The sequence below is a fragment of the Mesocricetus auratus genome, unplaced genomic scaffold, assembly GCF_017639785.1.
Source record: "Mesocricetus auratus isolate SY011 unplaced genomic scaffold, BCM_Maur_2.0 Super-Scaffold_100018, whole genome shotgun sequence".
NCBI classification, from domain to species: Eukaryota; Metazoa; Chordata; class Mammalia; order Rodentia; family Cricetidae; genus Mesocricetus; species Mesocricetus auratus.
This window is the reverse complement of record NW_024429199.1, coordinates 26,215,318-26,228,123: the sequence shown is the minus strand read 5'-3', so window position 1 is coordinate 26,228,123 and position 12,806 is coordinate 26,215,318. Positions and strand designations below refer to the sequence as shown.

Genomic DNA, 12,806 nt, shown 5'->3' with positions numbered 1-12,806 from the left:
CGAATAGTTAACTCACACAGGTTAATACGGCATAGGAAGCAGTGAGTGTCCTTGCCAGGTGAGGTGGAACATGCTTGTAATCCCAGCACTCAGAAAACAGAGGCAGTCGGGTTGCCACAAGTTCAAGGCTAGCCTGGCCTATGTACCATGCCTCAAGAAAAGAAGGTTTTCCTTTCTTGGAGCTCTCTTATTCTTGAGAGTTCTTTCTAACTTTTTCACCCTGCGTGTGGGTGTGGGGAGAAGAAGAATTATTGTTGTGTCCTCACTTTCTGAATTCCATTTTTTTTTAACTTTTTTTTTGGTTTTTCGAGACAGGGTTTCTCTGTATTGTTTTGGAGGCTGTCGGTCCAGCCTGGCCTCGAACTCACAGAGATCCACCTGCCTCTGCCTCCCGAGTGCTGGGATTAAAGGCATGCGCCACCACCGCCCGGCCTGAATTCCATTTTTAACTACGGCTCCGTATGAGGCTGGGGATGTAGACACGGGCCAGGCTCTTGCTAGCATGCACACGTAAGGTCCTGACGCCTTGAGTCTCTGCATCTCTCACACACATTTTGTCGGCTGTTTTTTACTCTTTGGCTTTTTTTGGGAGTGCCCACTACCCACACACACCAAACAACAGCAACAAAACAACCAATTAAATGGGGCATAATGGTACACGCCTATAGTCATAGCAGTCAGGAAGTCAAGTTTGAGGCTAGTAAGACACTGCACAGCGTGTATACAAGTAACTAAAAACACGTGTTGAGTATCAGTCTAAGTGAAGTGAAGTGTCACACCCAGTAGGGAAGTATTTATTTGACTATCTGTTATACACAAGGGCTTTAAACTAGGAATTAATGGTTGTAGAAATTACCCAAGAATGTTACTGTTCCCATCTTAAGATAAAGTACACGAGTTAGGAAATAGATTATCACAGCAATATAGTGGGGCAAGAATTTAGGTAGTCTACTCCACTCTGCCTTAAGTTCTGGAACCTTCAACCAGCTAAACCTAACCGCTGACTCTTCCGTCCCACATAAGGAGCGCCATGAAGCTGTTGTACGACGGACGATGGAAAGGAGCCAGAAACCAAAGCAGAAATATAACCGGTGGTCGTGGGGAGGCCCTCTCCATGGGAGCCCCAGTATCCACAGTGCAGGTAAATACAGACACTGCTCTCAAGTCTCCTCTTTGTGTTTGGTTTTGTTTGTTTTGTTTTTTCCTGGACAGTAAACGTGCATTTGCTTCCCCCGCCCCAAATCTTTGGTTGCAAAACAAAAATCCTGCTGAAAGCATTAGACTATAATTAAATGATGTTTGAGGGTAAGAGGATGACGGAGGTAAGACCCAAGGACCTCTCTTTGCCTCCGTATGAGCTCCCTTCTGTGTGGGTTGCAGAACCTCTTAGAGATGAAACCTATGCAGTATTCTAACACTCACCAGTCCAAACTGTGTTAGTGGTTTGTTTGCATAAGGTTTTCATGTCTACAGGATAAGTTAGCCCATGTCCCTTTCGCCTGGGAAGAATCTCAGCAGTGTAGCTGGGCCAGGGTCAATACTGGGAGTGTACTGTGAGCGTGTGTAACCTACACTAACGTGTGCAGCACTCATGTTCTGGAGGAGCGTGTGCAGGAGTCCTAGACTAGAAAGAGTAGTAAATGCCCAAGCTACTTCTCTGCTTCAGTGGACATAAAATTATACTGAAATATAAACTTAGCAAAAGGTTTATTTTTGTACTGTAAATTCAATACACCTTAATTCTTACATAATATGTTAATTCTTTTTCATTTGTGTGAATCTGATTCCCCCCCCCTTTTTTTTTAAATATTGTCTTACATTCTGTCCCCAGGTGGTTCTGTTGAATCATTATTCACCCTCTCCATTTAGCAGGGGTGAACCTCCACGGCACAGCTTTGTGGGGGGAGGGCGGGGTACTAGAAAATCTGGTACAGACATCCCTGTGATTGCTGACTGCCTGCTTTGTAGCTAGCCCCTGAGACTTAGGGCCAGTTCGTGGATAGCTGACCTGTCACCGCCCTAGCCATCATGCATGCCCGCTGTCTATTGCATAGACCTAGATCTGAGATGGACACAGTGTTTCTTAAGTGTGGTGTCATCACTCAGGTGACTTAAAGGTGTTGAAATAACCACGCATGGCATGTCTGCTTTCTCTTTAAGCCATTTTTAATAAAGCCTATTTACATTGTCTTTTAGCTAAGAATCACCTGTAATCAAAGTGCATCCAGTTTAACAGTTCCCGTACCTATCAATACCATATACTCATAGACAGCTTTACTTTTATCTGAGTAATTGAATTGTGTTTGTGTGTTTGCTGTGGTTTTTCATTACTGTTTTTAGTAACCCCTTTAATTTTGTTTTAAGTTCAGGAGTTATAACCACAGTTCATTTACTATGACACTGGACCAAGCCTAGAAGCACGTTTTTCCCCATGTATTTACCACCTGTGATGGAGCACACCCAAATCTGTCATCATAAATGACAAGTTTATATGTGAAGTTTCATCTAGAAATAGTTTTTATGGATGTACCATGAAGAAAAATGCTCATGGTAAATATTTTTATGACCATGTTTTTCTTTTACTAAGCTTCACGCTTCCTGTCTATATGACAGAAATGCTCTGTTACACAGTATCCAACATCTTTGAGAAACAATAAACCCACGCAGCTTTAATTCTTGTTTTCTACTTGGCCATCCGGAGCAGGAAAGTCAGTGATGAACTCATGAGCTGTTAGGTAAAATCCAGTTTGGAGCATACTACTGGTATGCTAAAAACAAAAGAGAGAGGGGGGGTGAGAAATGACTGGATTTTGTTGAAGTTCTCAGAAACTGGGATGACCCACTGTGATGTTGAGATAGACATCCAGTGCCACTCATTTTTAGCAACCTCAATTCATGGCAGCACCTGGACCAAGCCTGATCCTAAGCCTGGCTAAGCATTCCAAGCCCTCAAGCCTAGAGACAGTCTCCGTGAAAGTTATCATCTTGTCTGGCTACTGGCACATCAGCTAGTACTACCCTGAAAACAATTTTATTTGTAAAATCACCAATCCTTTTGTGAAATTGTTTTCGTTCAGTGAGAAGAAATGAATGAAATTGTCTCAGATGACACACCCTGGCAGGCCTCCCTGGTTTCAAGTATCTGTAGCAGAGCTGACGGCTTTACCATTCACACTATTTTGGTAGATAAGAGACTGTCTAGCTCATTTTTTTTTCTACTTACTAGGAAATAGAACTAAGTGTTTTTAGTAACCTATAGAGAAATACCAGCAGATAGGCTTAATAGCTCTCCCCAGCTAAAGCTTCGTGTAGAGGCCACGTCAGGAAATGCTGTTATGGAATCACGTGGATATGGCTCCCATCTGTCCTCAAGCACACGCCCACATCCATCATCAGGGAAATCCCCGTTAGTATTTCCTATGTCTTCTCATTGCCCAGACCCCATCAGAGAAATGAAAATGTAAGTCCCAGGAGTCATGTTAGGTCATTTTAAAAAATAAAAACACAGCTAAATTCCAGCCATAAAAGTTAATCCCAGTTGAAAATTCACATCTCATTAATAAGTTACTATCAGAAGATTATAGATAACCATCAAAATGGCTATGCTGTAGAGTAAAATTCATCAAAAAATATTTACTGTCCAGATTATTCAGACCATGGGAACAGCGCAATGGTGGTGCTACAGAGAACATTTCTACTGTGCTTTCATTAGCCTCAAGAAGAAAACATGGCTTTAACTTCAGTCAGCCATTGTAGATCAGAGTGTCCACAGGCTCACAGATGCACACTGAGGCGGGTAGAGTTTTATCTCATGTGGTCCATTCAGGCATCAGCACTCACGAATGAGTAAGACTATGATCTGTTTGTGCTGTGCGGACAACAAATTTAACAGAACCGATTTTCTTTGCCTTTATAATGATGGCTTCCCTTCTGATTTGAACCCCAAAGCCATTCTTAAATTATTTGGCTACAGGGTAATTTTAACAATAATACTCAGTGACTTAGAATTCTGATTTTTATTGCTGCTGGGCAAGTTTATGTACTGATTCCACTTGTGATGTCTAGAGCCACGTGCACCCCTAGTACTAAGGATCAAACCCAGAGCCATGACACAGTTGGCAAACTCTGCCACTGCACCCTTTTTGTTTGTTGATTTTCTGTCTGGAGCTTCAGATACAGTTCAGTTGTAGAGCACTTACCTAACAATGGGTTCAGCCCCCAGGAGAGATAAAGAAACAGGAAGCAGGAAGGAGGGAGAATAGGAAACAGACAGACAGACAGACAGACTTGTACTAAATGGTGTGCACCTGGAATTCCTTGGATTGGGGGTCAAAGGCGTAGTAAGTCTGAGGCCAGGCCAGGTCAGGCTCCGTTGAGACCCTGTCCAAAAAAAAAAAAACAAATCAAGGCAGGAAGTGGGAGCTTGCAAAACTTTCCAGGCTGGTCACTTGTGCAGTTCTGGGGTAGCTCCTAGTGGCTGGGATATAGGCAGAAAGCAGCAGCAGACCCTGCTGTGCATTTTACCCCAGGTTGCAGTATATTTTACCACGTCCACATCATGTCCTGGCCTTCCTGCTTCACAGTTGGCCTGCACCAACTCGGTAGCCTTTCCCTCGCCCTCAACTTTGTCTTCATCTGCTGTGTTATAATAACATGCTTGCATGTAAACTGCTGAACTCAACGTTTAATTATTTCTTAAGAAAAACAATGAGTGTTATTTCTAGCCTTTAAGTGACTGCAATACGTCCACTTAGAAAACTGTGCTGTTATGGAAGATCTAGAAATCATGCTGAATGCCTGCCGTCCTGTGTCTCCTTCCTCCACTGAGCAATCGCAACCCTGCATGCCGGCTGTCAATTAGCATTATCTCCCTTTGTTTTAGATCCAGACAGGCGGTCAGTTTCCACCATGAATCTTTCGAAACATGTTGATCCTGTCATTAGCAAGCGGCTCTCATCCTCATCGGCAACCTTGCTAAATTCTCCAGATAGAGGTACAGTCCAAAGGAAAACCAATCCTGTTCTGTCCCTTACTTGATGTTTTCTTTTCTGGATGTGTACAGATGGAAATAGCATCTGAAGTTGCTCTCCCTACCTTTCTTAAATAGGAAGAAAAAAACTTGAGAGTAAAAAAGCAGTAAGCGGCCGAGCGTCACTTGCCTTGGGACGAGAGCGTTTCTCGTGTTAGACGGTGGCTGAATGGTGCTTTTAGCGGTGCAGAGCGGTGCTTTCCCTCCACCGTTTCGCAAATGAACTCACCCACCTGTCCACCAGAAAGCAGATAACCTTGTTCTCAACAGTTCCTTTCTTTCAATCATCCGCATGTTGGGAGTTCTAGGTGCTGGCTTTCGAAAGAAAACTTTCATGATGGCAGTTTCACATTACCCGTTTGTTTCTCGTGTGGGCGGACATTTCTTACGGCATTTTGTACATGTGTGATTGCTATTTGCTATCCATTCATTTCAATCTCAAGGGATTGACCTAATTTGAAGGCTGTCATCACCATGACTAACCCCTGAACAGGTTAACGATCATGGTCTGAAGCCAAAGTCTTAACTGGGTTTTGAGTTTACACGTCCTATGGATTTACAGTACATGACTGTTTAGTTATTTATAAAAGGAAAGTTTTATTTTACATCATAGAAGAAACAATCAAGCTTTTAAGAGAAGCTCCTTGTTTTAATAACGAAGATGATTTTAAATAAAAACCAAAGATACTATGTGATAAAAAGCACGTACTTTTTAAAAGTAACAAAACTATGGCAATTTTTGAGTATGTTTTTAAAAAACTGGAAAGTGTCATGTCTTAATCTTTAATACGAATGTAATGTGTGCATGTTCTCTGTATGTCAGTCCATATATTTTGTATTTTGTATAGTTATGGTGCCACTGTAATATATAATATTATGTGAACGTTGGTATTATTTATAAAGTAGTAAATGTTTGAACAATTTCTTATCCTTGTCTGCTCACCCAAACCGTTCCTTTTTGAAGCTAAATTTGCCTAAAGCACTTATATTATTGTGTAATCCAGTTTTAGGGGCTCTTCATGTTACTTTATTGTTGATTAAATTTTCCTTCATCAATATGCAGACGAGAGCAAGTCTATTCTGGGGAGGGTGGACTTGTGCTTCAAGCCCATTCCCTTATTGGGACATAAAGTGTAGATACAGTGTGCACATTGTTCCTACAGTTGTCTGCTCACATCCCTTTCCTTTTAAATGTCACTCGAATGTCATGTTTTGTGACCCTGGGTCTGAGACAAACCACAGTTAGAGATTTATAATACTCTAAGTTACACGTTGCTCTCCTGCCTCCTCCAGCCCCAGGCCGCAAAGATGAGAGTAAGGGGACAGGCTATAAAGAGGATGATGTCTCTGGGGATTCAAAGTGCCAAATTCTGTGTCAGTTAGAATTAACTAATGTTTAAAAACTTTGCATGATGTATCTAATTGGGTTTTCTTAAAGTAATGTGGTTTGGGGACTCAGATCCGTTGGGTAGCCCATCTGTTGATTTGAGTACCTCACAGCTTAAGAATCCAACTTTTAATGTCCCTTTTGGTGATGATTATCAAGAGGGTGTGGAGGTGAGATTAGAAGCCCCTCCCCATGCTTCTGTCATCTTGCGGTTCTCACCTCTGTGGCCTCCATGTGTACTTTCTTTGTTCTTACTTATGTAGCCCTGACTGGCCTGGAATCCAGTATGTAGACTAGGCTGGCCCAGAACTTGCTTCTGTCCTGCCTATTCGTGTTGAGATCACAGCCACAACAACATATGCATGCTCTGGCTAAATGAGAAGTAGAGGCAGGATGCCAAGGCCAATAGATCTCAATAATCAGTCTGTAGCTGGAGCCAGGAAACTGCTCCTTGCATCAAGACACAGGGCTGCAGAGTTGAAGGTTAAGCTAAAGGGATGGTATCAGAGGGAGAGCTCTGAAGTCAGCCCTGCTCCTATCAAAGGAGTTACAGCAAGTTCCTGGTCTAATAGATCAGACCGGCCTGGAAGGGGCTCTCATGATATAGGGGGCTTTGTTTGCTTGTTTTAGTTGAGCAAAATCTTCAGTAAGACTACTTTTCTGCCAGTTTTCTGCACGTTAGTTATGCCTTATTGTCTCGCCAGAAAGAGTTCTTATAAAATTCAACTAGAAGCTATTATCAACAAATGTCAAAAAAAAAGCCTATGCAGCATTATTAAATTGTTTTAGCTTTCTCTGGCCTGTAGCAGTAGCCTGAAAGCTGATATGAAGCTGAAGGTCTACAATCAGGCTGATGGTTGACTGGAACGTATCTGAAAGCTCTACTGGTTATTAAGTGTACTGAAGTTCTGTCAAGTTACTCAGTAAATAGCCACTTCCCCCAAACGTGCTTTCTCAGACACTCCAAACGCAATGGTGGCTGCTATCATTACTTCTGTGGCCTACCTTTTAAGAAATATTTGTGATTTGAGGATCCAGATGGCTCTGTGAGTAAAACACCACACCAGCATGAGGACCTGAATGAGCTCCTTTGAAACCACTTTAAAAATCTAGGAACAGGCAGACACGGTGGTGGTGCACACCTCTAATCCCAGCACTTGGAAAGCAGAGGCTGGGGGATCTCTGTGAGTTCAAGGCCATCCTGGTCAACATAATGAGTTCCAGGACAGTCAGAGCTACATAGTGAGACCCTGTCTTGGAAAAAATAAAAATTAGTTAATTAATTAAAATTTAAATTTAAAAAATCCATGGGACTGGAGACATGGCTCAATGGTTAAGAGCACCGGCTGCTCTTCCAGAGGTCCCAGGTTCAATTCCCAGCACCCACACAGAAGTTCACACCTGTCTGTAACTCCAGTTCCGGGGATCTGACACCTTCACACAGGCATACTTGCAGGCAAAACACAAATGCACATGAAATAAAATACATAAATTATTTTTAAAAAATTCAAGACATAGCATTACTCACCTATAACCCCAGCCCTGGAGTGTCAGAGAAAGGCAGATCCTTAGGGCTTGCTAAGTCTGGCTGACTTAATGAGTGCGCTCCAAGTTCAGACAGGAGACATGTCTCAAAAGACCATGTGAGGGGAAAGAGATGCTCATCACTTAAGAGCACTTCCTGCTGCTGAGTGCAGTTCCCAGCATCCATTTCAAGTGGCTTAAACTTGACTGTAGCCCCAGCTCTGGCCTCTGTGAGGAGATACACACACACACACACACACACACACACACACACACACACACACACAATCGCAGACATACACACATACACATAAATAAACCATTTTTTAAAATAAGATGGACAGCAGTTGATAAGGATACTTAACATTGACTTGTGGACTCCACCTGCACACATGTGTAAGCATGTACTTACACCTGAATGTACGCATCTGTAAAATGGGTACACACAGAGGGGAGGAAGAAGAAAATACTTTTATTTTTATACCTGAATATAGTGTCACATGATAAAGCATGTGATTCCTCCTTGATTGTCCCTCTAAGCTCTACAGCAGAGACAGTGCTGCCATTTGGAAATTTCATTAAAGGTGCATGTCCTTATCTTTAACGCCACGCACTTAACTAGATCTTTCTCAAGAAGGGGCAACAGGGGGCTTAAAAAGAGGGAGCATGAAACTGTCTAGTCTTAGCTAGAATTAGTCTAGACAGTTTTAGGTATGGTGGTGAAAGCCTAATCCTACCCCTAGGAGGCTGAGGCAGGAGGAAGGGTCAAGGGCTCCTGGGCCTATGCAGTGAGAACTTGTCTCCAAAATAAGTAAATAAATAGAAACGAGTCAATACACTCTCACCTTGAGTCAATATCATAGTGCATAGTGATTTCACTACTGCCTTTGTGTTTTTAGTTAATCTTAGTGCTAGAAAATATGTAACCATGGAAGCCAAGTATTGTGGTCCAAACCTGTAATCCCAGTGCTTGGGTGACAGAGGCAGGATTACTATGAGTTTGAGGTCACCTACAGAATGTGACCTTGTCACAACAAAGTAATAATAATAGTTTAACCATAGCGATTCTCCTAATACACAGATAATCTAATGGAAAAGTCACTAATTCTTAAATTAACTAAAGCTTTGGTCAGAAAAGTCACTCTTAAAGTCATGTCATTTAAGGACTTCCTGGAGACTGGTTCTCCCTGCACAGATGCAACTCTTTTCAGTATAGCAGTGTATAGTTTTATAAACTAACCCAGATTCCCTAGAGGTTGAAGCATTGTTCCTCTAAGAAATGGTATATAAAGACTGCCATGGGTAGCATGGGAAGGCCTTCTAGAAGAGTGGGCTGTGGCCTTTTTATTGCATCGGCATCTGTGGGAACCTGCAGGCTTCTTCAGTGGTACCTCTGGAACACACCTTCAGTGTTTGGGTGCGCACCATCACTAGATGCTAACAATGTAAACAAATTCGTAACTGGCCTGCATTTCCTAACCACGGCCTTGCCAAATCCGGGTAGTTTGGGACCAGTTCGTCATTATGTTGTTTTAAGTTTTGTTTTCTAAATTCTTCAGACATCACCGGCAATCTTCGGGTGTATAATTATATTGGACTTTGGCGTTCCTGCTTAATTTTGTCTTCCCTTCAGCTTTAGCCTTGATCCTCAGCCGAAAGTTTTGTATTGTGCCAAACAGGGACCTGAAAGAGCCCGGCTTGCTGAGAGGAAAGGTCAAAAGAATCCCATACAGACTTTGCATGCGCCTTCTTTCACCTTAGCTTAGCTCAACCTTCCAATTACCCTAAACAGCTCAGGGCAATCCACCATAGTTTAACAGAGCCCTCAGTCCTTTACGTAAATCTAGTCTTTCTTTGCCAGCCCTAGTGAGGCTGATTATTAAGATGCAGAGGAAGCCCCGTGTCAGAGATGGGTGCCATCTGTCTACTGTCCATCCTGACGTCCTTCGGATAGGTGCACTCATATGGGTATGAATTCCTCATAGCCGCAGATCTGTAGTTGGAATGGTGTTTCCATTTCAAGCCCTGTTTGTTTAACAAAGGTGATTAGCAAAATCCATTCCAGCTGCCCCTTTCGAGCCTGCTGTCAGTGTTGAGGGACGGTAGCGTTCATGGAATAACTGCTCCCCTTGGGTGGGAATCCTGTTGTCCCAACTCATGGCCACATGGCCTCCCTGAAGAGCCTGGGCTGTCTCAAACGTCCAGACTATGGAGGTATTAGGTATGATGTTCTGCATCCTCTTGGCCCAGCAAACGGTGTTCCTAACATCTTGCTTATGTGGTGACATTTAGCTCGCCGCCTGCAGCTCAGCCCCTGGGAGAGCAGCGTTGTAAACAGACTGCTGACGCCCACACATTCCTTCCTGGCCAGAAGTAAAAGCACCGCTGCCTTGTCTGGAGACTCAGGTAAAGTCGTCCAGGCGCAACTTTCTGGTGAGGTACAGTCGCCCTTTCGAAGCCTGTCTCTTCCCACATTCTCCTACCCCGCCTCTGTTTCACCTGGTGTGTGCTTCCCTCTGTCAGTGTTGGCTCTGGGCTCTTGGCATTGTCTCCTCTTCACATCCACTGGGACATCTTATCTGGACACCAGACACCAGGCAGGCAGATGACGCCCCTCACTGTGACCACATGCCCCCCCATCTATTTGTAAGATCAGCAGAAACAAGGATCAGTTACCTGCCTTTCTGTCTTCCCCTGTATCCCAACAGATGACCAAGGGTAGGAGATAAAATTTAATGTTTAATACTACTGTGCAGCACACTCCTCCAACTTAAGCACATAGTTTCTTAATACGTCAGCTTCTGCGTCCTGTGCCAGGTTTGTGTGCGTAACCCAGGAGCTGCCTTCTAAGCCCTGCAGAGCTGAGAAGGCTAATTGAATGCACTCACTTGTGACATTCATTGAAAACAATGTAGAACGTACCTAATCCTGGTTGTTAAATTAAAACTTTTTACTTCGCAGGAGGAAAAGTGAGTGCAATGAATCCAGTTGATAAGAACCATCCATATAGGCTTTGAGTAACACCTCTGTCCCAGTTGACAGGGATTTAGATGTTTCCAAGTCCCTCTGGGCGCAGTTGGCGTGTCTGTGGAACCAGCCTGGTAGCCCCTCAACCTTTGCACTTAGGAAACGGCCCGCCCTCTTTGAAAAGCTCCCTTTAAAAACCCTTTGCCTCCTCATTCACCTTAGTCTGCTGCATGAACAAAGCTGTTGGTGATTTTATGGTGGCTCTCATCTGTAGCACCCAGGGAGCTAACAAGTGTCAACTAACTCTACTTCTCACCATCCTGTGTGAGTCCGTCAAGACCACAGATGTGGGCATGCTCACACACTCCTGGAGATAAGTGCAGTGCCTGGAAGGGCCTCTCCAGGCCTCTTGGAGAACCTTCGGAATGTTGGCCTCCCCCTGTCAGGCATTCACCTGGGGTTTTCCTACAGGAAACAAATGCGGCATCTAAAAATAGTCTGGTTTATGCTGTGAATTTCATACTCCTTTACAAGTGATGAAAGCAGCCCTCAACCTGTTGAATCTTCCAGGCTGTTTGTCCATCCTGTTATGTGGACACTCCGTGGTATGTGGCCATCACGCTCCTGAATCCGCACTGTGTGTTATCTTGTTCCAAAGCTGGAAGCATGTCTTTCTCTGCCGTTTCTGTCAGCACTGACGCTTGGCAATTCTCTCGCTCCTCCCTAGTCTCCCACACTATTTCATTTCCACTCATCACTTCCCCACCTGGCCCCCTTCCCTTCCTTGTTATGCTTAGCTGGGGTGCTTTTCATCTGTAGAGTGACTTTTATGACTTTTCTATTCCTTCTTATTTAATTGCTACATTTCAGTAATTGTCTTAGTGAGAAACAGCATATAAATTTTGAGTTTGCTATCTACTGGTACATGCCCTAGGTGATTATTATCTATCACATTGATAACAGCTTATATGTAATGAGATTAAAAGCTGGTTTTTATGAAGATTTCCATTTGGAATTATGTACGTAAGTATATGTCCTCTAGTTGTCTTTTCAGAGACATACTCTGTCATCCTTATTTTCCATACACTTTCCTGATTTTCTTTCCACTTTAGTTTTCTTTCTTTCTTCATCTTATTCCCAATTGCCATTGCAGAAGAGGGGCCTATACCCGTAGCCAGAATTGCCCTGGTCCCTTAAGGTATTTAGAGCTTGCAGGACCCCACCCCACAACCCTGGCAAGCGGTAAAAGCTCCTGGGTGTTGGAAACTCCATCTTTGGGTTGGTTTTTTCCAAGCGCATGGTTTTCCAGAGCCTGCAAACTGTGCTTCTGATGGCTAGAGGTCAGGACTAAGCAAATGGAAGCTCTTTAGATGTGCAGGGCAGGCTTTAATGATGTCACCATCCTACTGTGCGGGTTTCTACGCTCTGTTCCCAGCCCTTGCTTTTTGTCCCACACTGCCTTGCTCTGTGCTTGCTGGTTCCCACTGGAGAGCTTGCTGGGTTGGGTTAATGCACGCTTGACTTCAGGGGTAGTGGAAGACTTTCTCACGGCAGGTGCCTCCTCTTTAATCAAGCCATGGACCGTACAGGGGTGGGAAGTATGTTTTGCTCTATTGTGTCTTCAGAAGAATGAGATTATTCAATTTGCAGGTTTCAGCTTTTCAGTGATAGATGTTCAAGATTTAATCCCCTTGGATTTCCAGTGTTTATTCTAGCCAGAAAGTATTTCTTGAACAATTAAGGTTGAAGACTCTTAAATAAAACACCACAGGTAGTACACTTCAGGGTATTCTCAAGCCAAGTATGGTAGTGAACTCCTTTAATCCCAGCACTCAGGAGGCAGAGGCAGGTGGATCTCTTCGAGTTTGAGGCCAGCCTGGTCTACATTGCAGACTCCAA

The 12,806-nt window shown here is 43.6% G+C and overlaps 1 protein-coding gene across 6 annotated transcripts in view; it reads left to right on the top strand.

Annotated features, from left to right (window-relative positions):
* The window catches only part of Map7 (microtubule associated protein 7), a 125,445-nt gene that overhangs the window by 92,157 nt on the left and 20,482 nt on the right, over positions 1–12,806 (top strand). For all 6 annotated transcript variants that reach the window (XM_040758308.1, XM_040758307.1, XM_040758305.1 and 3 more), the window contains 3 exons: positions 1,024–1,141; positions 4,883–4,993; positions 10,233–10,346. In XM_040758308.1, the coding sequence (XP_040614242.1) occupies positions 1,024–1,141; positions 4,883–4,993; positions 10,233–10,346 (343 nt within the window). The remainder of the gene's footprint in view (positions 1–1,023; positions 1,142–4,882; positions 4,994–10,232; positions 10,347–12,806) is intronic.